This window comes from Diuraphis noxia, unplaced genomic scaffold (genome assembly GCF_037042655.1).
Source record: "Diuraphis noxia isolate RWA-SAM2 unplaced genomic scaffold, SU_Dnox_SAM2 contig0004, whole genome shotgun sequence".
Classification (NCBI taxonomy): domain Eukaryota; kingdom Metazoa; phylum Arthropoda; class Insecta; order Hemiptera; family Aphididae; genus Diuraphis; species Diuraphis noxia.
Window position 1 is genome coordinate 13,961,659 of NW_028301714.1, and position 27,490 is coordinate 13,989,148.

A 27,490-nucleotide genomic window follows, 5' to 3' on the forward strand; every position below is an offset into this window, starting at 1 on the left:
GTATCTAATGTCTATTCCGTAGTTCCGTAAACGTAAATAAAAAGAAATGGTCCACGGGAAGGACGGTTTTGTTTGAATTCGGACACGACAGTGCTATCTGTGGACAGATGACCAACGCACTGCCGGGCCGACAGGTAGCGCTGGCGTTCAGATAGGTCGTGTGCGGTTGCCCGACAGGTGGCGACAGACGCGTCGGTGTTTTGGATGAGGGATGCCGCGGGTTCTCGGTAATTGGTATTTGTCGTGCGCGCTTCGTCCGTATTCCGTTCTCACCGTGTCCATGTTTTTGTCATCGCATTGACGCATTCACTACATTTCAGCGATCAACAGTTCCACTACGACTGTGTGCGCAAGGTGAATGCATCGGCCGTCGCGCTCCTTGTGATCATCTCTCCGCCGCCAATTTATCAGCGTTATTTTACCATTAAATGTTGTTGTAGTAGTGTGTCGTGTGTGATTTTGTCGTTATCATTTTTGTGTCGTTTCTCGATTTAAATTTTATTCATAAAATTAATTTCAGTCATCGTTATTTACTGTAGTGTTTCCTTACCTATATTAAAAAGTACATTACTTTTTATTATTACTTCCTTAAAACGATGATTCACGTAAACTCTTAATTGCGGTCGTTGAGAAGTATTGTAGTTACAGTACTTGGTAAAGCGTCGCATTATTTAAAAATACTAGCAAATAAAACGTTTGTAGATTCGCCGCGTGTGTTTTGTGGCCGGTGCATCAATGTGCGTTTACTAATATATTCATTGAGCACCCAGCAGCTTCCGAAATGCCTGCTGAAGATGATTCGTCTGTGTTGTCCAACATCTGCGTGGGCTGTGAATGGCTGGCCACCGAACTGTCGTCTAGTAACAAGTGTCAGTTGCTCATACTTGACTGTCGTAGTTCGATGGACTTCTCAGAAGGTCATATTCGCGATGCAGTTAATTTCAGCATACCTACTATCATGCTGAGGCGGTTGGCCGCTGGTAAAATTGACTTGGCGTCCACAGTCAAGTGCACTGATCTCAGAGAGCAAATTGTTAATGCATACAAGGAAAGCGTGTTTGTGCTGTACGGTGACGAGCGTTTGGACGATCGCAAGACTACTTCGCCCGTATCAGACACAATGATTGTGTTGGCCAAGCGATTGCTGAAGGATGGATGCAAGGTTCACTGTCTGAACGGTAAGAGTTTCTTAAGATTATATTCATGCTACATAGCTATTCTTTTTTTTTTATTATTATTATATAACTTGTTTAATATAGTGAGGTACCTTAATTATTATGAAATGTTTCTGTACTTCAACCTATATCTACCATAATGATAACATTTGTGTTATTTCGAGTGATAGTAATTAAGTCGGTAGTTTATACATTAGCAGTTGTATATTAATGATAATTCTTATCTGACTTGCCCTGTCAGTTAGGCAATCGATTAATATGCTTTTAAATTAAAAAAAAAATGTTATGAGTATAATGAATTTAAAAAATACCATCCAAACTTGTTGAATAATAATCAGTAGGTAGTTGCTAATGTTAAAAATCTGTTTTTATAAACTGAAATTTAATTCCAGTAGGTATCAACAATATTTTATTACTTTCATAATAGTAAGAACATAATTTTTCAATCCCAAGCTATTCAAATATATACAAATTTATATTTATTTTATTGTTTAAGAGAACATGATACCCTCATGTGTTGTCTCCATTTTACAAGTGCGTAACATAACAAATTTTAAATTAACAGAGCTATAGTTCTGCAGAGTAAAAAATTGCTATGTTATGCACTTGTAAGACGGAGACAACACATGCAGGTATCATGTCCTCTTAAAACTAATGTATTCAGCTTTTTATTGTATATCTACTAATTACTAGTTACTTATTAGTTATCAGGTAGGAATCTGCTTAATATTACCTATTTTATCACATTTAACCTTTTGTTGTAGGTATTAGTAATGAGACTCTACTAATTTGAATTTAATGAATCTACTAATAATTGATATTGATACCTATTTGGTATTACGGTATTGGCATGAAATCTGAGATGAAATCAAAGTATAAACTACCAGGTAGTTTTTAAATTAACTATCTATAATTTTGTATTGTTAATATTATATTAAATTGCAATTAGTTCTGTTAATGATATGTGTAATTTAGTAAGTGTATAGGTCTCTTGAATAAAATTTAATTCATTATTTACCTTAAATTTATTAATGAACAGTATCTATACTTAATAAGTTAAGAATTTTATAATATTTATGATAGTTCATGAAATGTTCCTTTTAATTTATTAAATAAAATAATCATTGTAGTAGGTAAATCCAGTGGAAGGCTTATCTCTTTTTGTTTATTTTATTACTATTTTTTACTTCCTCGGTTGTTTTTATTGTTCATTTTTGCAACAGATTGAATAAAACATTAAATGTTTTAAACAAATAAAATTAAATAATCATAAATTCATAACATCTAGTTTTTGAATTAATCTTTTTTTATTAAAAAAACTAAAACATTTTATGATGGTTCCTACCATTAATATTAACAAAATTATGGCATTTAAAGTTGTACCTACTATAATAAAATAATTTAGAAACCATGTGGCCTTTTTGCAAAAGATAATACAGTTGTTTGGTTAAATTACTTTAAAAATGTTATCTATGTATATTTACTATTATTTTACTACTACTTTATTCCTAAGTATATTTACTCTTATTCATTCTTATTTACTCACTAGTTACTACCTAAATTGATTGTAGGTATACTAGGTATTGTTATAATTATTTTGAAACTTTTTGTGGAACATCTTGGTACAATTCATTATTTATAAGTTAAAATTATTAAATGGAAGTAGAAATGGAATTCTATGAGATTTTTAATAATATCTTTGCATTTAAAATTTTAAAACAATTTCATTTTTAAGATTTATTTAATTTATTTATAAAAAAAATTGATTATTGAAATGAAATATCATGTAATAATTTTTATTTTTTAACTTATAGGTAGGTACTCAATACTTTATATTGTTAAATTGTAAACCATTAATTATAGTTGTTAAAATATTGTTTTTTGGTTCAATCATCACTATAATATGGTAGGTAGTACAATCTTTATTATTTGTCTATATATACATCATGTTATTCATATTATATGTAGGTGTCTATGTATTGTTTATAATCATTAATTAGGGTTTCTCTGATTTCATATTGAGAAATGAAAGGGATAAAATATAAACATAATTAATATAATTTAAATAGCGAAACTTATTACTTAGTTCACATGATAACTAGTAACTATTTGATATTGATAATACTTGTTGCATATTTTATGTTTCTTCATCGACAGTTTCATTAAAAATTGAACATTCTTTTGTTCTTATCCTGACTTTTAATGTGTAAGAATAAATTGTCTTTGTTTTGATTTTTAATAATATGTTTGTTCTACCTAGGTATACAATAACAATGTATTTGTTTATGTATGGTTTTATTAAATCTTTACTTTTTAGTAATAAATTTGTTTATTTTTAAATGTATTTAACAATTCAATTTGTTAGTCATGAATCATGATATTGTTGTTTTGATACTTGTGAATCTTGTACATTATTATATTTTGTACCTGCCTATTGCTGGTAATATGTAAATAGTTGCTAATTAGTAATTGCAAATTATATTAAGTCAACTTTAACTTGTATGTTAATTTATTTCTATTTATACCCAAATCAATTAATAATGATAAAATGTATTATGTAGGTATTGAATTAGCTTTCACTTTTCTCTGAGTTTTACTCTAGTCTACTGCTACATTAATTGTAATTGAAAAATATTATTCTTAGAAAGGGTTAATATTATTTGTCAATGTTTACCGTAAAATAATGCGAGTGTTTATAGTCAAGTCAATACGACCACTTTTAATGCAATTTTAGTAACACAAATTTATCATATTTATTTTCTGTGTACTGTTTGTAAAAATTAGGTGTTATATATTATATCTCTATCTCAATAGTATCTTTGAATGCGTTATGAATAACATCGGGAAGAACTAGTGAATATTCGTGGACTATTACGTTTAATACCTATGTAGTTTATAATGATCGCAATGCGATGGTCTGTCCTTTTTCGTAGAATCTGAATCCTCCCCTGTCGCCGCTATACTAACGATCTGAGTTAAGGAAGTCGGTTAATAACTAAATAGTAATAACAACGTAGGAATGTCCATTTCGTCATTTGTGCGTTACAACCGAATCCGATTTATTACAAACCGGTATTGACCGAAAACCGTGTTTGTTAACAATTCAGCAGAGCTCTCCTCCGACTGTAGGTGTGAACGCTTCCTACGTGCATACATACTACATGATCGGGTCGGCCATAAAGCTACAGTCACACACACGCAACGTACGCATAGGCGTCGGACCGTGAATAAAGACACACATTTTGTGTGTGGCTGTAAAGTGTATACTAGAAGATCATAATGAAAACAATTTTTTTTCAGTACACTCCTCATACACACACGCACACTTATTATATATTATAATAATACGACCGGTGTTCATTCATATTTTAATGAACGTCTTATTATTATTATTCATTCAATGGTTGCATCAGTTTTGTCGATCTCGCCTGTTGCTGGAAACCTTCACGGTCAACTACCACTTGGTCTTTACCCATCATCGTTGTAGGTGTTGTGACCTAATCAAGGTCGTTTGCGCGACTGGTTAGATGGTGTGCAGTGAGTTCCACAGGGTGCTGCCGCTAGATACCTATCTCTGGGAAATCATTCTCTTTTCTAATCCGATCTATTTGTTGACTCATATCCAGCTTATAATCTTAAAGTAAAACTTAGGTTTGAAATATCCGCCAGTGTTGATATCAACACTGATTGTCACTGATGTTATCATCGAAAATGCGAAAAATAAATGTCTTATGTAGGATCTTCTAGAAATGAAGTAAATAAATAAAGCACGTGTCTTAACTCGTAAGATGTTTTGACGTAGGTATCGTGTCCACGTTTAAACAGTATGTAATCGACTAATAACTTGTTACTTTTTTTTCCATTAGAAAGTTTATGAATTCTGAGTGTTTTAAATTTTAAAAAGTGCCAGTAACTTTCGACTTTTTGTCTGCCCATCAAAACATTAATGGAAAGTACTTATATCGCATTAAACATTTCGTTCGACTTTTTCATAAAACTCGTACTATTACTTGTAACCCCCCTCCCAAACATGAATTGTTTTCTTCTGTTGTGTCATTTATTATTTTGACTTGAACTTGCACTTGGCTATATATCACGCTTTGATCTTTCTTTATCGTAGCATTTTCGGTAATTATTGTGATAGGTAGTATTTATATGTCTTGTTAGTCCTATATTATTGCATGTGTTGATTCTGTTAGGTTTAATTTGACGATAATTGATTGCCAAATGATAATTACTAATTAGCGTTTATGACTTTACGCTGTAGAAATATTCAATATTTTAGTCTCGATATAATGGACGTAATAATTGTTATTAATTTAAAATTTTGTAAGTACCACTTTTTGTTTTAATCAGCTGCAAAAAATAGCGTAATTATTTTTTATATATTTTTGTACAATCTAATATAATAAAATAATTACGCTTTTTTTGATGAAAATATAATGTGTAAGGCAGTCGTTTTTTAATCATCTCGATATTTTGTCTTAAAACATTATAGATACGTGTATAATATAATATATGTGTCGTTATTAGTTATTTGTGTAAGGAACAACTTTAGTTTAAAAGAGTAAATTTATTATTAAATGTTGTCTATTGTTTCGTAACATTGATTTTTAGTTAAATTCGATAAGATTAACTTTAGTTTGCTGATATAAATACTAACAAATCAATTCAAGACTTAGGTACCTAAAAATTGAAAAAAAATGTATTCAACAAACATAATAAAAAGAAAGAAATTACATAGTTACTTAACAATAAAATAATAATATTTATTAAACATAATATCATGTACTGGCATACAATTGCTTTCGAAAATTTATAACTGCATGTATTAACATTTTACATAATAAAATATGTATGGTGAAAAAAAACTTATATTACTTAAACTTTATTACATTTGTCTATGAAATATGCTCATAATATTCAGAAAAACTTTTTTATGCTTTCTCTGTGTCTAATCGAATTGCATTTCTGATTTCGTGGGTGGAAATGAAGGTAGGTTTTTGCCAGTACCTATACACCCGTCTGGTTGGTCTATTTGTATAATATACCTACTGCAGTGTATAATTCTAAAATAGCAGACGTATTCCTAGCAACATTTACTTTTGTCGAAAAATAATTTTGAATATTATACATATACGTAAAACATTATTAGTTGCACAAATACAAGGTTTTTCGAATAAACATTTATATCAATAAGTATTCCCCTAAAATTCTTCTTTATTTCTCAAAGTAGAACGTTGATGTCTGATCCTTTAATAAGGAGAGTTATAGAGGTAACTTAAAATATTTGTTATTTTGATACCTTTATTATATTACGATATCATAACATAATATAATAATATAGACAATATAGTACTGTAGGTACCTAAATATATATATTATATCCATAATTTTAATTTGTAATAATGGTTAATCTAATGAATATTATGATTAAATGATAACAATACTGTTCGTATTTCGATATCTATAACTTTATAAGTGATCTGCACTGTTGGTATTTCCTATTTGCCATTCTATGGTATTGAACTATTGAATGTGGGTTGTCGTAAAAACGTTTTATATTGTTACCGAAAATCGTTCGTGGCGTGTATACATTTTGTTGTCCTATCGAAACGACTGTGGCGACAGATGATTACTACACTAAGAGTCGGATAAAACGCGATTACAGGAAGTCTTATTATTATTATTTTAAGTATTTTCTCATCGTGCACAATTGGCATAGTCACGACGACGTCGGACCGAGAGTACCGGAAACGGCGCGGCGGCGGCCGAGTTGCCTCAACGGAGGCTTGTCCCGCTCCCGTCTCGTTGGCGTGTTTTTATCATTCATCCGTCCTGTTTGCGTGCGTGTGCGTGTGTTGCCGCCGCCGCTCTCAATGGAAACGTCTTGCCCGCCGCCCCCTCATATGGCCGTGTAAGGTTTCCGGCGCGCGCTTAATGAAAACATTATTTTATACGTATATATAATATACCGGGTAAAACGATTCGCGTGGGACTGCGGCGGGCCGGTTATGGTTTATTTTTTCATATGATTTTTTCCATTCCGTTTCTATATAATATTCTACTATACCTACTATTAGCTGCTACCTTCAAATCGTAAAGTAACATAATATGGAAAAAAACGTACCTACGGTCGCACGTGTTTCGATTTTGCAAAGCGATAATAACATAAACAAAAAAATCATTGCTGTTTATATTACCAATATATATTATTTACGTAATTCGCGATTGGCGCCGCACGTGGGAGCACGCGTAGACCTTTCTCTCTTTCTCACACACACACACACACATATATACATATAATTATATAATATATATGTATATAGGCAAGCAAATCGTCTAGGACCTAGGTAGATTTTCGTGGTTATTATTTGAGGGAATATCTCTAATAAGGGGTTTGAATGGTCGACTAAATCACTAATAGAAGGTGGATGTAGTTTTGGATATGGGTCTGTCTTATAAAGGGAGTGTAATATAATATTAATTATTAACTTATAATGATGAAAGTTCATCGTTTTAAGTTTTTCGATTTTTAATAGTCAAGATTATTTATTATAATCCTATACTCAACTGCTATCGTCCATCCGGCCTCGACGTGAGAATGAATCTATTACCTTATCCAATTAATTAGCCAGTCAGGCCTATATTATATAATTATATAGCAAGGACTTCCGGACTCAGAGTCGGAGGCGGCGCTTGCCAAATCGGGCTTGTTAACGGAACACGAAAAGGCGTACACCAAATATAGATCATATTATATACGTCTTAATGTCTATTTATATGTACACGGTGACATTAAGTAGGCGGTAGTGATGGCGGTGGCGGCGACAGTGACTGGTTTTTCGGGTGGCACTGTGACAAGCGTTTATTAATTACTGCTAATCAACTATTTTTTGTCGTTCGCATTCTGTAATGTTTAATTCGCCGTTCAATTCCAAATTGTGTTCAAATGCTTATTTTTAAATAAACATCAATTTTTTGATATACAATATGTCCTAAAATTCATTGTTACCTATCCCAAATAGCTCCATTACAAATTAAAATATTTTAATGAGGTTTTTTCATGAATTAAAGATTAAAAAAAATTGAATGCTATTTAGTTATATTTTTCTCTTTAAAATTTCAAGTAAGAAACTTAGTTTGGCTTGGTATTTTTTAGTTTAATTTATATTTTACAAAATTAATGTTTGTGTTATAGAAATAATAATATGTCAGCTTTCGTTATTAATTCAATATTTCGAATTGCGGAAAAAAAATCCCCAGACCGCAATATTACTCACAACCTCATGAAAATGGTTGAACATATATTTTCAAACGTGAATCAACACCTACTCACACTTCACAGTAAAAACATATAGGTAGCATATAAAAATATTTCGAATAATTAATGCGTCAATAATACAAAATATAGATAATAATAATAATAAAATTAATAATAATATAATAATTATCATACAATAATCTTTAAACGTAGGCACCTACACAGTAAAAACATATAATGATATAATTGTTTGTAGTTTTTTGAAATTTTCAACAAATGTTTATATGATGTTTTCTATATTATGGAATGTATGATAACATTTTCAAAATATTTTAGAGCTATTTATAAATCAAACGTTATGATTATGACTTTATATATTAGACAAAAAACTGTTGACATTTTTAAATGTAATTAAAACTGAAAACAAAAATAATTAATACCAAAAATTACAAACATTTTCTAAAAATGCAAAAAATTTTCTATTTCTATAGCTAAGTATTGCAAATTTAAAACAAGGTTTCTCATAAGTAATTGAAAAAAAATCTAAAAATCTAAAAAAATATCTATACATCTTTACTTTTAAATACTCTATGGGACATACTAGGTACTCGGTATTTTTTATAGACATTTTTAGTTAAAATTATAAGGATAAAAAATATTTAAAATTATAATTTTTTAAGAAAAGCTTTGTTTTTTTAAAAACTTTATAAATTTATTGAATGATATAATATAATAATATAGTAAGTATAATATAATATAATATACGTATTTGTAATTAAATATTAATAATGGGATAATTATAGATACCAATTAACGTTAAAAAATATTTGTGAATGAGGTTGAGAGTAATATTGTAGTCTGGGGATTTTTTTCCTATTTCCAATATTTCTGACATTGTAGTACAAATATTGTTATTAATTTTATTGTCCAAAAGTACATAATATTCACCCACTATTCGTCTTTGATGTACAATTTTTTTATTTGTTTGTGATTAAAAAACTTCTATCCAACATAGTAATTTAAAACATCCATTGTGCTTATTGTATTTTTATTTATAGATTGTATAAGTTCCAGATTAAAAAATAATAATAATTTATTTTATTAACAAAAAATAAAACCTGGCAACATTGCAGTCCGTCATAATCTTATATAGTATATACATATACGGCTATACATCTTGCTGACAGCTGACGATATTCGCAAATAAACCCGCAGTTTTCAACGCAATGAATAAATAATAATCAAAGCTCTCTTGGCAGGTCATTTACACAACGTGTAAAAATGTTATGCAACGAGTATACTTTTAGAGTATAGACTATAATATACTCGTACATTAAATACTTATTATCGGTACGAACGTGTATAACGTATATGTTTTTGTATCGGAGAATGTATGCACATTTGACATTGCCGCCGGACATAACTCAAACGATTTGGATTATGTTTTTTTTTTTTCATGAATTGCATTTACATCATTCACAAGACGTGTGCGCTAGTCTCTGGCTAATCAATGATAAACCGGAATCGTCAATCGGTTGTAGTAGTGATGTAGCTGTATAATTTTAGTCGTTTCCCACGCAAACTAGTCAAAGAAACGGAAACTGCTCAGGATCAACATTCAAAATGATGTTTTTTTATTTATACCCCCATGCACATAAGGGTACAAGTTACGGTTTACCCGTTTTTAAATTTATAATATCGTTATTTTGAAAAATATATTATACAGGGTTATTATTTGAGTGAGTAATTTTTTTCAACGGGCGAAAAGATCCAATTGAATAGCCGGAAAGAGCGCATGTTTCGTTTCACAACCAAACTGCCGGTATCCGGCGCGTGCGCATGTGTGTATCCTGCCGTGTGTTTTAAACTAAACCGGATGTTTGTTTCCGGCATTTAGGATCCGTTGCGCGCTTCCTTTTCAACGGTAGGCCTTGGCGTGCAAAAACCAGTACCCCGGACACGCCTAGTCCGAAAATAAGTCGCCTGTTTCCGTTTCCACTACTGCTGGGAATTTGAAAAACATACATTTCTGGTGTGGATTCCTCGCACTCTGCGTTCTATGAAGGATATCCGGTGGCACGTCTATAAACACCCATTTTATATTTAGACACTTTGAATTGTTTACCATTTGCAGTGTTCAAATCATGTACCTATATGACTTATTAGGTATGTTTTTTTTAGTTTGTGTTGTTTGTCAAGTGCCTTCAAGGGACTAAGTAGTTGAGACTTAAGTTTTCTGCATTATGCAAATCATGTATGCTTGCAGGTTATGTTATTGTTGAGATACCATTATACCAGCTACCATATAGTTTTGTTTGTTTGATGTATATATAACAGATTTAAACGTATGTCTATGATTAAAATTTTCAATTGTACGATACATTTATTTAGAATGCAATTAATTTGATTATTCTGTTTAATTACTTAGATCTATTATTGTGTAATAATAATAATAACTGTTCTACTTAAAGCAGTAATATTACATTTAATACGTCAAAAATGACCTATGGTTTATCTTATTGTATAGTTTAAACTTTAAACTCCGCTTCACGAAACACCGAGCTAGATAATATGCCTTTTATTTTATTAAAATATTAAAATTATTAAGGATTTATGCGAAACCAATCAATATGGTTGTGGTTGATAATTAAATTTTAGTGTTGTAATTTAAGATTTTGTGAGTATTACAGTCATTTCTTAAGTAAAATTAATTTTTGTGTAATATAAAACGAAAAATACAACTAAGACAAAACAATTGATTATATCGTCCAAGTATTAATAGTAATGGAATTCTGGAAGTAGATAATTTTATTTTTATTTAATATAATCTATAAGAATAATGTTTGGATTTAGTTTTATTTCATTATTTAGATTCATCCGTTGGTTTTTTATTAATTTCACATTTTATGTATGATAATATTATTCATTTTTAATTTAATTAATTGTTCAATAATATAAAATAAATACTTTTATAAATGTTATTAATTAATAATTATATTTGGCCACTTGTGCTGGCAACAGGCATTCAATAATAATAGATAAAGATTTTAGTTTTAATTTATGAGATTATTTTGAACAACAAGAGAACATGCTGGTTTTTGACGTGAACGAATATTAAAACATTTTCATAAATAATAATTATTCGTATCATAATATTATAGCGGCGAATACAAATTAGTGCCACGGCGTATCAATCGATTGTGTTCATTGCAGTCAATATAAAGATTCTGTTAATAATTCAATTAATTAGAGTTAAAGTTAAGAACACTTCGTTTTAATTATTGGTTGCCGGTGGGAGGTGTTCGACTACGGTTTTATTAACAACAAACCCGACTCGGGACGTGATGTATTTCCCGAGCAGTTCGTGGTCTGTGTTAACAGTAAGTTAATAATACGTTCGGAGTTGACCTATATATTTGTATGGGCCTCAGCCGGAGGATCGATATAATCGGGCCTCTGAAAACGCGTGGGTCGTTTCTGGAACGGTGGCGGTGGGGGTTATTTTATAAAAAGGTCTTTATGTAATGTAGAACGTGTTACGTGATCACGCGCCTTGCCGCCGTCAGGTTTTCATATTCATTGAAGCGCACCTCGTGCTAACCCGCCCGTCCCGTGGTAACCTGACGGATGGGAATACCACGTGCGGTGTACTGCCCGATCCCTTCCCTGTCTCATGTGCATTATAATTTAGTGTCAATTCCTTTTTTTAGGAAAATCATTTTTAATTATGATTATTTTTATCAACCTCAAAGGCAGTGCGCGACTTAGAGTTTGGAAAAAATACAATTCAAACCGGTTAACTCGAGCAGCATATCAAATATTTTGTCCGAGTAGGCGTTCCCGGGGGTTGTTAGTTGTTAACGTACGTGGGTTGCCATTATGTTTCGTCTTGACCCATTTTCATGTATGATTACACACATGCAGGACCTCGACGAGCACCGGACGTGTTTGTTTGTTCTTCGAGAGAATTAGGATATTTTTATTCGTGGTTTTTTATATTTTTGCTGACACATACTCAAGAAGAGTATTTTTGAGTGTATCAAATTGTATAAGGCGTACATGATGATAATATATAATGACTACGATAAAATGAATAGATTGTTAATTTTACGTGTCTGGGGAATAACGCGACCGGACTCGACCAACACTCGGTATTTATAATATAATATATTAAAATGTCTCGAGAATATGTGTAGGGCGTTGGAGGTGGTGGCAGAGTACGTTGTCGTGCGTTCGTTAATAAATCATCCGGTTTTATTGGCAGCCGGTTTCCGGTCGGCCAATTTTGATTTCCGGTCGGGTATCCGCCGAGTTGTGCGTACTATATATATATTATATATTGTATACTTGAGTCGGTCGGTGTTGGCCGATCGATGCGTCGTTGTTGCACCCGCCGTCCGGTCCAGATGACGACGGGGACCCTTTGTGAGAAGCGCCAATGTAATTTACCACTAGGCGATCAGGAGTGGTGAAGGCGGCGCCCACTCGTCATGAACCCACATACACATACTTACAGGGAATGTTTTCTTTACTCTCACGAAGTGAAAAAAAAAACGAGTGCACGCGTGGGTGACGGAAAATTTGATTTGAAACTTACATACGTTAAATATACTCTTCGTAAATCTGGATGGAAATTTTTTTGATTTTCTTCATATATTTATATTTGTGAGTATACGACATAATATACATTTGTAGGTTGTGGTTTTTTTCGTTCGGAAATTGTTGACGAAGTTCTTTCGAAATGATTTTATTTTCATCAATAATTTAGATAAAATCGTTATTATCGTACTCACACATATCATATCCGGGATTTTTACAGATTTTGCTATTTACGAATTCTAGTAATTATTACTAATCATTGATTTATTGACAGACCAACAGTAAATAATAATCAATGAAATTACAAAATATTTAAGTAGGTATAACCGGCGTCCGGTAGTAAGGTATATAACAATATCGAATATACATATTAAGTATTTTATTTACTTACTCTTTTTATTGTAATTATTATCTTGGCATGTAATGTTAATAATAATATTAGAAATTTAATTTTATACAAACTTAAATATTAAATAACATATCTTCAGTTTTATTATGTTTTTGAATTTAAAGTTAGAATATTGTCGATCCCTTTATGTGTTACGAACCGATTTCTATGAATAGGCCTGAAGCGTCAGGATGTTGTTACCATATGTTAGATTATGTTGAAAGACACACCTCGAAGTTAGAGAATATTATAAATTACCACTTATGTACTTATTAACAATGAACTAAACATCTAAATAAATAGCATCCATATGTTACGACTTCTATTATGTATAATATGTGTTATAATGCAAGCAAAATAGTTGACGACGTTAAGTTGTTAAGGATACAACTATGTTGATGTATATACATATTCATATATGAACTGTATAATACATGTATACTATGTATGAGTCATGTATATAAATAATGTTGGATTTGTATTAAACACTTCAATAAATCCATAAACAACGAGTTTTGGACACAGCTTGTTACTAGAGGATTTTATATGTAGTAATAAATTAAAACATTGAAGCATTCCCATGTGAATAATGCACTGATGAAGCTTCAACCTGCCCGAATCATCACTTTCAGAAATATTAAACAACAATCCTCAATCCATTACCAACATCATACAATTCATCACAGCCGCCAATCTTCTAACCAAAATTTAGTATAATTTAGATATAGATACAATTCATGTAATTTTTTTTCTTTTTATATATATTTCTCACTTTAAACCCAATGGCCCATGTTGCCGAGGGTATCATTAATAATAATAAAAAAAAAAAAATGCACTGATAAACTAAAGTTATTGAAAAGGCATGACCAAAATTATAAAATAGGTTTTCTATGAAAATCAGCTCATTTATAGCAAAGGTATGTTAAATGTCTGATTATTATGTCTTCGAATATAACAAACAAGTTAAATACACATTTATTATTACGTGTAAGTATATGAATTGACATAAATTTAATTTGAATATTTGAAATTTTTTAAATTATAATACAACAATTCTTAAACCGTTATGAAAACTATATACTCATTTTATTGGTGTATCTATTAATTAGTTTTTTATAGTATATAGTTATAGTATATGATGTCCTGTTTAGGTTGATTGATGAGCTGTACCAAATTAATTGTCGATATCTACCCCTTCCCTAACAAATACCTCCCAATTAATAGCCACTATTTATTAATCATGGTTACTGCAGTCGCTTTATTTCCACACGACCACACTCCTCAGGAGTCAGGAATATAATATAAAATTTCACATAAAAGCTCTCGAAAAGAATGAAAACGTGTATCGCGTTAAAATCTCACGAACCGTAGTGGTGATAGACGATAGAGATGAATACAATATTACTTACTCGTAAAAAGTTATTTATAGCAGTAAGTATTAAGTAATAACTACTGGTAGTCATTACTTTGTAGACGTGGTAATATATTTTTTATAAAAAACTCACTAGCCTCGGAAACGGAACGGTAGTTCCGGATTTGTGTTAATCGAACGCAGATGCATCACATGTAAAAATAATTTCTTAAGTTATACGTAAGCACTAAATTGGATTAGCAAACTCGACAAAATATTAATTAATTATATTTATAATAACATATTAAACTGATGGAAGAAATTGATTAAATTTTAAATAGTTTCATGCTCTAATGCGACAGATACTTATTCGTACTAAATTAATCACCAGAAAACTAGATCACCAAATTTGTGGTCATCTTATACAATTATTTTAATTAATTATACAATAACAATAATTTTACTAATTTTTTTCAGAGAGTTTTGATGCCTTCCAACAATCGTACCCTGAATGGTGTGAATCGTTTTTGGAACGTTGCGCTCGGGCCAATGAAGACATGACCGGTTTCATTGGTGACACAGACACCTTGATGGGTTTGCGGTCGCTGCATATCACCCCATCACTTGTGCCTCACAACCGGAATGCACGCCGCCAGCACCAGTTGATGTCTGTGCTCAGCACGTCTCCCGAGAGCTCCGGTGGTTCGGACATCGACAGCCTCTCCGACGTGGATAGCTCCAGTTCGATACTTGGTTACGATGAAGACCGTGACTTTCCCGTGGAAATCCTACCTGACCTGTTCCTCGGTAACGCGTCAAATTCGGAAGACTTGGAATGGCTCAAGAAACACCGGATAGAGGTAATTTCATATGTCCCACAAATCTGAATAGATTTATATTTTTTGCAAGCTATTTCTAGATTTTCAGTATGGCAGCGTTTAGCCAGTTAAACTTTTTAAGGTGCGGCTTCCCTGTAGCGTTTGTACGGAAATTGGTCCAGACATAGTTATAGCGTCTTGGCGTTTAGCTGTTCCACTGTTTAACTCTGTAAAGAGGCCGTACCTTTATAGAAACTACTAAAATAATATTATTTTTCCAAACGACTGGCTTCTTGAGTGTGAATACAAAATTATCCGTAGAATCATGAATGTAAAAAAAAAAGTTTTTATTAAATAGGTATACGTAGTTAATACTTATTTAGTACCTATTATATATTATTACTTATCTGCTTATATTATGGAACTTAAGTAAACTATACAATATACATATTATTTAAAAAATCGTAATTATATACTTCAATAATATATATTTTATTAAGACTAGGTATAAGTCAAATCAAATTAAACGAAACGAATGTAAGCAACGATAGTTGACATTTATAATTGGTTACCCGACATTTTTTTTTTTTTTTTTAAACATTAATTAATACATAAATAATTTTTTGATATAATATTTGCTGATAAATGATAATATTAAATTTATAGGTATTATCGTATTATATAATATACATAATATTAGATTTTTAAGAAAATATAATAAAAAACTTATCTAATAATACTGCAATAATAACAATATTATGCGTATTTTTTATTCCTATACCTAGGTATAGTTGTACAATATACATGCACTTTATCATTTCATACTTTTATAATTATCTGTTTTTTTGGTGAAATAATAGATGGTTTCTAAACTGATAAAAAATAAACCAGCAAATTACATCCATGTATAAAAAATTCTAAACAGACTATCTTATTGCAAAGTCTTACTGGACTATAATGTAATACACTAGCACTTAACCTCAAATCATAATATAGTATAAATATTGTATATTCCACTATTTATTAATAATCGGTCGTTTGATTTTTTTTAGTATATTTTGAACGTTACGTCGGACTTGCCTAACACTTTCGAAGAACAAGGACATATCAAGTACATGCAGATACCCATTTCCGATCATATCGGGCAAAACCTTGCCAGCTTTTTCCCTCAAGCAATAGAATTCATCGGTAAGTTTATTTTTACGGTACATTTCTCTATCATTTAGTTTGTTATGTGGTCCCAAGTTTGTTTTATTCCTTGCCATGAGCGTGTCGTCTACAATGATGGGTTATATAGTAGGTACCTATTACGTATTTTTATGATGTATTGTCATGCCGCAGGTGTTTGTCACTTTTTCGCTGAAATATTAAACGCAATAAACGTCGCTACCGTGGGCGAATAAGTAGTGGGTTTTCGCACACTCGTATTATTTTACCCCTTCGCACAATACGGCCGGTCAGTTTCGAAATTGAATTCTGAAAAAAAAAATAACAATATGCTGTATGTTAGTGTCTGTATAGTGATAAAATGAGTGTTGAGAAAATTCAACTTCGTAACGTTTTCTTGTTATTTCCTACTAATCATATATTATGTTAATGATTGAAAAGACAGGTTTTTATTTTATCTGGCGTAACCATACTATACATTTTATATCAATTATTCTCTGTTTATTGTAAATTGAACATTTCCTTTTTAAATTTAGATCTCTAAGTGGTGTGACATATTTTTTATTGCAATTTCCATTGCACAGTATACCTTAAATGAAGATGACGTGATCTATCATTTTAACCGTGTGAGTTTGAAATATTACCGATTGCTACCCATTACACGTTAACTTTCCAAAACTTTGGATATTAATTTTTCGTAGGCTCATCGGGTGTATGCAATTTTTTATGTAATTCAGTAAACATAATAAAAGATTTAATGATATCAGTATGACTGCCTATATTGTTTTAATAATTTAATACCTATATATTATGGTGATTAATATATTATATTATACTCAATTATATAAATCCTTATTATACATGGACATGGTATTCAAATGCTTAATATTCTCGAGTGGTGTGTTTGTGTTTTATTAGTTATTGCCGTTTTTTTAAATATTATTTTTAGTCGTATCGGTAATACAGTTTTAAGTGATAACAGTTTATGTTATGTCGTATATTATAGGCGTGAGTAAATAATATTATGTTTTAAATATTTTCATAAATAGAGTATTGCAAATCGATATTGACGAATGGACTGTGGAGAAGAAACACGTGTTTCAGGAGTTCTTGGCGACAGTACATTTTTTTAACGCCTTAAATAACCCCGAAAAGAATTTTAATTAAACGTCCGTTCTTCGCTGTACGATGGGTTAAGATTACGTTTATTTTTTTCCCCGTCGTACACCTATAATTAAACGCATATTTTAAGTATATATTTAAAAAACGTCTAGCGTGTGATTTCTTGGCAGTGTGATATTATTTTTATGAAATTTCTAACTCTGGACACATATATTTAGTGGTGGTGTCGTTATTTTAGTATATATATAAACACTCTTTACTCGCGGTGTGTTAGCATATCTTGTGCGCGCGCGCTGGTTGATTTCGTGAATGAAGACGCCCACACAGTCTGTCGACGTATATTATGCCGGAATGGAAGTGCGCCCACGCGCGCCGAATCCACGTTATACACGAGAACGGAATTGAAACATGAAGTGAAATTGTTTGGTGGTGGAGTGAGAAGGAAAGGTTGGCGTCCCCATCAACAAGTTACGAAATACTGGGAACCGGGAGGGGTGGCTGCGTGGGAGTAGGAGTAATAGGAGAATTATGTTTTAGAGGGTGAGAGGGTAGAGATACATTTTATCAATGAACTGAACCTTTGAATGAGAGTGGGCCGTCGCATTGGTCGTTGCGCGCGTGCGCTCTTGCACCATATCACGATCAATATCCGGGTCAAAGCCGGCCGTGTATATGATGGTATTGTCTGTAAGGGGAGGACCTCCGAAAGTTCACCGCCACTTCATCCCCGCCAATGATGATAACACGCAGTACGCACCACCCTGCCGGTCCAGAGCGAAATATCTTGCCGTACACTCGACCCTCTCGCGTGAATGTCGGCCAGTGTGTTCGAGAATGTCGGTCACTATTCGTTGACTCGACGAAGTCTCGCTATTTATCGGATCGTTTGTTGTCGGTACTAACGAAGGTTAGCTAAAGAATATTGGTTATTTAATATAGTCGATTTTGCGTACATTGTATACCATTTAAACTTAAGTATTATTACTATACAGTAACTAGTATAAATTATTGTAAGAAAGTTAGATATATACATTTTGGGGTAATGGGGCTAAACGGATATAATGAAAATTCAAGGTAATTGAACCTCTGCTCCGATACAAGACATCATTATATATGATCAAGTTTCGCACAGGCTTTTTTCATCAACACACCCCTCATCAAGATCGATCTGACTTCGAAAAGACGAGATGTATTCTCGCTGTTTGATGTGAACTAATTTACTGACGTCACGATGTCGCGCGTTATCTAATTTATTAATTCCATAACTAATTGTGTATTATTATTGTAAATAAAAAATTTATATAATTAAAAAAAGTTAAAAATACATTAATTCTCAGCTGTATTATACCGGCAACATTATTAATTTATCTTGGCATTATAAATAGGCATACAACTATACAAGTATTTTCGTTTGACCGTTAAACTGTATCATGCAATCGTGTATCTTATATATTATTAATTATAATTATAAATTATAAGATTATAATATCAAATATTATATGTACTAGTATAAGTAGTAAATAAGTAGTAAATAAGTAATAGATAATAATACCTACATTTTTTAACATTTTAACATTTTTAACAATTTCTGTATTCCAATAAGCATTTTAAATACGCATCCATCAGCATTAATATTTAATACATAATCAATCGTATTCAACTTCCGGGTATATCGAATAAGTTTTTTAAATAGATCCCCTAATATACGAATATATATATATACCTATTGCACCTAATGGGTAACAACTGCTGAAGTGCTGATACAGATTTTGTATGCATTTTTTAATCTGAGGTCGTTCATGACGATTTTAATCTATGCTTTACGTACACACGATGCAAGTAGTTTCTGACTCTCTAGGATAGATTTGGTATAAGATTTCTGGTGTCTATATACACCGGGGAAGGATGCAATTAATTATTCCCAGTGGCGTATTTTCAAATTTTTCTGGGGAGGGGGTCCTCAGTTTATTAGTTGTAACTTGGAAGCCGTCGTCAGAAAGCATTACTATAAATGTATAATTTCTATACTTATTACTTAACAGTTATTACTTAAAACCATGCTGCAGGAACATATATTTTTTTTAGCTGTTGTATAGTATTTTGTTCACTGGAAAAAACTATATCCGGGTAACCGCTTTGTTTCTCCATAAATCGGGTTCTGCAAATAAGTAAGAATTTTAATTTTTTTTTAGAGAGAGGTTTTGGGGGGGGGTTTCAGTACCCCTGGATCCTTACACCCTCCCCGTAAATACACCACTGATTATTTCCATAGTTGGTAAACTATATTATTAATGAGGGACACGAATGTAATCTATTAAATTTTCGCGGTTTACGTATTTTTGTCATTCCCGAAAAACAACTAACGGGTTATTATTTTTATGATTTAATATATTGCGTGGGTGTGATTATTAACGAATCATAAGATTATAACACGATAGTATCTTATAAAATAAAGTATTATATAAGCGTATGTAATGGCTCGTAGGAACTATAGGGAGTATGTGTAGGCAATCGACATTGCTAACAGTGATTGTTTATTTACGCCATTGGACGCGACTACACGAGTAAATAAAAACTAATTTAGAAATACATAATATGACTACTGCAATGTTGGTGATTAATTGATGAGACAAAATCATACGTAATTGGTAGCATTCTATTTCAGTAATGTTGAGTTGCACGACTTTTAAACGAAAAATATAATATTTATGATGATAAGCATTCGTGGATATTTGTGTCTCGCCAGATTCGCGTAATAATAGATTTTTTCAGTATTGTTGTACTTTTATCGAGCTAATCTCCCGCCGTTCACCGTCTCGTCGAATAAACATTTTCAACAAACTAAGTAGACGCCATTACACTGCTCTTCCCCGTCATCGTTATAGAAGTCAACGCGTACAAAACTTTAAATGGTTCCTCCGGTTCCCCGGATCTCTCTTTTTGAAAGAAAAAAAACCGTTCTATTGAGCTTTTGACGATTTGAGTAAGAGTGGTGATCTGAACGCGGTGGTGAATGAAATATACATGTGTGTGTGTGTTATAGCCGTTATAGGTAGTTGCCGAGACTCGAGGCTGCAGTTGAGATTATTTTTTAAGGGTCAGTACAATATTGTTTACATTTTCCGGTAGAAATCGTCATTGTGCATTCCTTATTCATATTTATACGATATACACCTTAGCATATATACCATTATACAATATATCATATATGTGTATATTTACTATACATAAATCTTATGTACGGTACGGGTTTGATTTTTTAATGATATTACTTATTTCGTAATATTTTTTCCTCAGTTACAAACAATAATATTAATAATAATAATGATATACAACGGAAATGGATTTAAAAAAATTACACAATAGCACGGCAGTCGGTTGCGTTCATATACACAATGGCCGCAACGTACGTAATATATGATATTATTATTATTATACTTCGTAGCGGATTCCCGCCTTCCTGTGCGCGTAACGTCCTGTTGATATTTCCGTTTTTGTTTTCCCGTGAGTTGTCCGCATACGCTTAAATGCCCAAGCACTAAATAGTTAAAACCATGTGTGCTGTGTGCAGCAACTTATTTTATTAGTTTTTCTACGTTATCGAGATTGAGTAATGAGTACGTGGATGACAGACGACGGTGTTGCTTTCAATTTCCGTTTAGGCACGTTGTTAATTTGTTACCTAACTTTAAGTTATAGCTAGGATAAGTTTTAAAAATTACAAAACCTAATTTATGTGATTTATGCATATAGTAATGTATATAGTATGCATTGTAGTAATCTTGAACAACTCGAAAAATGTCATAACGAATATAAATTTGATACATAATATGCAGTAGTTATAATATGTTTAATACAAATCGGGGAAATCATGAAATTTTTTTGCATAGATCCAATTATCTTTTATACACTATGTTTTATAAAACAACACTTGAAATTCCAAAAATCAAAGTTTGAATAAACAAAATTGGTTCGAGTGTTCTTGTTGAATTTACCGGATGTAGATGTGTATATATATATATATATATATATATAATGTCCATTGTCCGTGAGTGTGGGCAATTCTTCGAATAAAGATAACAAAGATTACGCAATTTGTTCTTAGATTTAGATTTGTCTATTGTTTTTTTGAACCGAAGCTAAAACGCACTGCCGCCGCTAGTGTGTAGATTTTCTCACGGTGCTTTTTAGTCGTACCATTTAATAACATTTCCTCGGTTCGTGCACAAACTAATACGTAAGTACTAAGTGGTTCACAAATATTTTACGTATAATTATAATATTCTAAGCCAAATTATTTGAAACTTCAATGTGTAAAAACTGAATACATTCACGATGTTAATATTTTTTTTTTACATATATTACGAGAAAAAATTAAATTGTATGATTTTTATTATTTATATATTTACAAAAGTATTTTAGATTTAGGATTTTACAAATATTTTAAGTTTTAAAACTATTATTAATAAAACTTAAAATTATGATTATCTAATTTATTTTATTATAAAAAAAATATATTTGGTAAATGAATTTGTATTTGTAAATTCTAGTTAATCAGAAACACCCGTCTCATAGAGTCATAATACACTCAAGTACTCAACGTAGCAGTTTAGTATCGGCATTTAGTGCCACCCATTCAATACATTTATATTACGAACCAAAATGTTGTAAAAACCGTTGTACATGTTAATCTTTTTTTTAAATTCATGTATAACACTTACAATAAGTCACAGTTTGTTTTGTCAACGAATCATTTAAGTTCTGAATAATATTCATGTTAAGCCTTTTAGGTAAAATACACGTTATTGTTTAACTGATGTCTAATAACATTGCTGATTAGACGAAAGCTTTACTCTATATGAAGTCTGCAATCTATTTAACATTCCATGATACGACTTCCGGTTCTTGGTATTTAAAATTAAAACTCCGGTAATTACCAGTGCATCAAAAATACCGCCAGACTAAAGTTCAACTACCATCCGTATTTTACCTATTGAGCGTTAATATTAATAAACGTAATTATAGTAATTCACAATGGATTGTATATTTGTATAATCGTATATCTACGGCAGCGTGTACACGACCCGCGTAATTGGCCCATAATGTGTGTATAGTCTATAAAATTGTATTTTGGTATCGTCGACGAAAACAAAGCAGGTGCCACATCCGTTTACAATCGATGTGGGTTTTCATTAATAGCAACGGAAACAATTAATTTTAATATTTATAGGGTAATAATAAATAATAATTATTAATAAAAACATACACTACTACACTGTCCTATCGTTGATGTGTTTGACGTTTGTACTTAACCGGGTCGACCGAAATAACGATACCGCGAATTCAACACTGTAAAGTATAATATTATATTAATATATTATGCGCACATGCCACATGCACTGATTTTATGATATAATAATAATTACCACAATTTCCGTGACGCAAGGGCACTACTACACTAGCGTGGGCGAAAGGGCTTAGGGTACGAAAATAACCACGTGTAATAAAACCGACAAAATCCATAGTAACAACTAACAGGTGTGTTTCGTATGCCTTTAAATATACCTCTTACCGGCGTTTACGTGCACGCGTGTATTTATTTCAGAAGTCACGTGGTTGGTTGGTATTTGGTGTTGATCGTGACGGGCCGCAGTCACGTTCGTAGGTGGTCCGTGGGTGGTTGTTTGCATTTGCAAATTGCAAGAAGGCGCGCGCCTCGCCGGCCGCAAAGTATGACCTCTATATAATTATTATTATCATCAGAGTCGAAAGTTGTGTTGTATTAGTATAATACAAATATTTAACTTTAAACAGACAACCGAAATACAAAATAGTTAATGCAACTTGCAACAATGATTAGAATGGCTGTATGACATAAGCGCCAAAGGTACAAAAATGACCTTTCATTTGCGCCAAAATCTGTAGAACATAAGCGCCAATCTAATATTGTATACCTGGTATACCCAACATATGACATAAGCGCCAAAGGTACAAAAATGGCCTATAATTTGCGCCAAAATTAATATTTTATATAAGTATTAAGTAGGTAGTTATTTAAAAATTTCTATATCTTATAAAAATTATATTATATTAATATTATTATGTTGATAGTAAATTATAATATAGGTATAGGTACATGCACATCAATATTTAATAGATTTAATAAATTGGTTGATTTTTTATAAAAATAAAATTACGAAATTACGAAATAGGTACTAACAATATGTTATAACACAAACTGCTCACCCACTGTCTATTTGACAATCTATCGTAATCAGATAATACATATTTTGTCGATTAAGATTAAGCGTTTGGAGTTTTTTTAATTGAATTCTGTTATTTAATTTCTGACGCTTTTGTACGATACGACTTGTTTTTCTTATCCCATTTTGGCGCTTATGAACGATACGATTTTGGCGCTTTTGTACGATACGACTTTTTTTTTCTTATCTTATTTTGGCGCTTATGTCTTACACCGATTAGAATGTATGCGTAAACTGTATAGGTAGGTAACTTGTCTTAGTAAGTGATTTTTGATCAATTTTTACGTCAATATTAAAATCTAGTTTTACTGCTCAAATAAATAATAATTTATAATAATAATAATATTTATTGGCTAAAATAACAATTTTAATAAGTAATCAATGATAATATTTACAATATGATTAGATGGCCCAACTCACCACTGAGGATAGCCTCTTATCGGTGATGATGGAGTACTATTAAGAGCTAAGTTGGTATATACATGTATACATTTTATAATATTTTAGATATTTCGTAAAAAATTACGTCATATCTGACTATAATTCAAAAACATAAATAGACATACCTGTAGAGCTAATTGTTAACAGCTATAGTAATTAAAGCATAAATTACATTAAATAAATATAATATAAAGAAGTACATCAAAAATGGAATAGATAAATAGACTACATTACATAGGTTGACTGGTATAGGTTAACTGACATACTCTGGTTGACTGGTATATTACATAAGGTGTAGGTCATTACTCATTAGTATTATATGACAACCATAATTTAATAGATTGTTTATATATTTTATAAGACTTACTATTAGTAATTTGCAGCGGAATATTGTTTAATAATTTCAAACCCACTTGTGAAAAACGTTGACTAGATTTCAATATACGAACAGTAGGTATTTCTAAGTGGTTTTTTTGGCGTGAGTTATAATATCTAGGTTTGAACTCTATTAAATTAAATTTGTATGTGTAATATAGGGCATTTCTGTAGAATAATTGTTGCGTCGTAAGAACTTTAAATTCAGTTAATAGATCTTTGGTGGATATGTTTTTCGTTTACTTAAAATTATTTTAACTATGCTTTTTTGAGCTCTGAATATTTTATTACTTCCTATAGGCTATAATAACTAAGCCACTCAGGCGGTTATTCCGTATTGTATGATAGATTGTGTCATGGCAGAGTATAATATTAAACGTAGAGCCTGGTTATTTAGGCATTTTCTTGCGTTAATGAACAGATAGTGCTGTTATAAGTTGTTGGGAGTTTTCAAATAGAGAAATTCCTAAGGAAATTGAGGTGATGAGTTTTCTATTTTTTCTTTTCAAATATTGTTTTTCCTGTAACAACCCCTCCCTCTCGATTACGATTTCAGTTGAATTTCTGAAACCCGTATTAATAATAATAACCGGTAATCAACATAATAAACATTATATCTAATAATAACACAATGTGTTCGTTGCAGATAAGAGTCGAGCGCAGAAAAAAGGCGTCTTGGTGCACTGTCTGGCGGGCATATCTCGTTCAGTAACCGTGATGTTAGCGTACCTGATGGCCCACCGGCAACTGACACTGAACGAAGCATACAACATGGTGCTGAAGCGCAAGGCAAACATCGACCCGAACTTCCACTTTATGCAGCAGCTGCATTCGTTCGAGAAGCAGCTGTTGGACGCCCGGACGCAGCCCAAGCAGCAATCGGCCAACTTGACGGGGTCGTCGACGTCCAACTACCTTAGCCCGCTTTCAACGGCCGTCCAAAGTCCGGACAGCGGCATCGAGTTCGACCGGTGGACGCCCGGCACCGGTGGATGAGAAACGTTTGAGGGCGACGATCAACATCGACGATCGCCCCAAACCAAGTATCGTTTCTGACCGAACGACGCCACTACGTGTATTAATCTACTTTTACTACTATTATACTACCTACTATTATACTACCTACTACTTTATTACTACCACTACTATTACTACTACTTACACTACATTACTACTATTACTACTTTACTACTACTTACACTACACTACTACTACTACTACTACTACTACTACTACTACTACTACTACTACTACTACTACTACTACTACTATGCTGTCGTCAAATCGTTTCCTAAACATTTTTGTTGTTTTTTTTTCACTACACCCAATAGACCTGCCCTTATTTTTTAAATGAAAACTTCAAAAAAATTATTCTGTTTGTAAACGTATTTTAGCTTAACGCGCACAACATATTTCGATTATACACGACTGCCCTCTCCCCATTTTTGTTAAAAGCGCTCATCATACTTATCATTATTTTTTATTTTAAATTTTAAATCGCACATTTCTTTAAATTATTATTTTATCTGTATTGTTAAGGACTAATATTATATAATTTTATTAAGTTATACCATCGATTATTTTTCTCGAGATTTATTGCACATAATGTTCCAAGCCACTGTAAATACGCGTTATTAAAAAAAAAAAATAATAATAATATGGATTATTATCATTGCGTTTCATTGACAAGGTGCTGAAACATTATTATTTTTGTATATTATTCATTCAAGTATTACATTTACCACCTGCAATGTGGAACATGTTGTCTATTTAAAAATAATTGTCATTGTCATTGTTATATATTTTATACTTAATTTATTTATGTTGTACTGTAAATGTTTATATTTCTAGACTGATTTATGGTCCGATGCCATTTAATTTATTCGTTCGGGCGATTTTAAATTAGTTTTATTATTGATGACGATCATGTTAATATTATATGATTGATTGAGTGAAAATCAATTTTTTCTCATTATCTTCGTTAGACTTAGATTTTAAAAATTAAAACATGTGTTTGTATGTCATTAAGTGTTGTAACTATTAATTTATTTTTAAATTCAAACTACAGCATTTATACACTACTTTATTATATTATATTATTATAATGCATTAAACAGATTTTTAAAGTCTATTCCATATTATAAATAATAAATTATAATATTAACATGGGTTACCACTTAATGAAATGATGGCCAATTGTGTAAAATTTTAAGATGTAAGCAAATGATTGTATTTTGTATTAGGCCCTATATTTTGTAATGATAGTGCCATAACCAACCTCAGACAATTGAGGTAAACAATATAAATGTGTGTTTATGTAAACAATTATGATATATAATAATAATAAATATATTTAAAAGTACAATTATTGTTTAGTTATAAATAATGTTATACTCTCTGCCTCTGTTTACAAATAATCTTTGAACAAACATATTTCCACCTATTTACCGAGTAAATGATTCGATCAACCAACAATATAGAAGATTCAAGTTAATAATATAGTCTAAGCCGTCTGGCTGTGTTGAGA

The 27,490-nt window shown here is 31.5% G+C and overlaps 1 protein-coding gene across 1 annotated transcript; it reads left to right on the top strand.

The window, feature by feature from the left end:
- Positions 1-234: 234 nt before the first annotated feature.
- Positions 235-27,328, top strand: Mkp3 (Mitogen-activated protein kinase phosphatase 3). Its single transcript, XM_015524267.2, has 4 exons — positions 235-1,178; positions 15,255-15,637; positions 16,648-16,783; positions 25,610-27,328. Exons 1-4 carry the CDS (start codon positions 782-784, stop codon positions 25,957-25,959), a joined length of 1,266 nt encoding a protein of 421 aa, XP_015379753.1. The 5' UTR covers positions 235-781; the 3' UTR covers positions 25,960-27,328.
- Positions 27,329-27,490: the final 162 nt, after the last annotated feature.

Coding starts and splice junctions, on each gene's coding strand:
- Mkp3 (XM_015524267.2), top strand. CDS start 782: ATGCCTGCTGAAGATGATTCGTCTGTGTTGTCCAACATCTGCGTGGGC. Junction 1,179..15,254: donor CAAGGTTCACTGTCTGAACG/GTAAGAGTTTCT, acceptor AATTTTTTTCAG/AGAGTTTTGATGCCTTCCAA. Junction 16,784..25,609: donor TCAAGCAATAGAATTCATCG/GTAAGTTTATTT, acceptor TGTTCGTTGCAG/ATAAGAGTCGAGCGCAGAAA.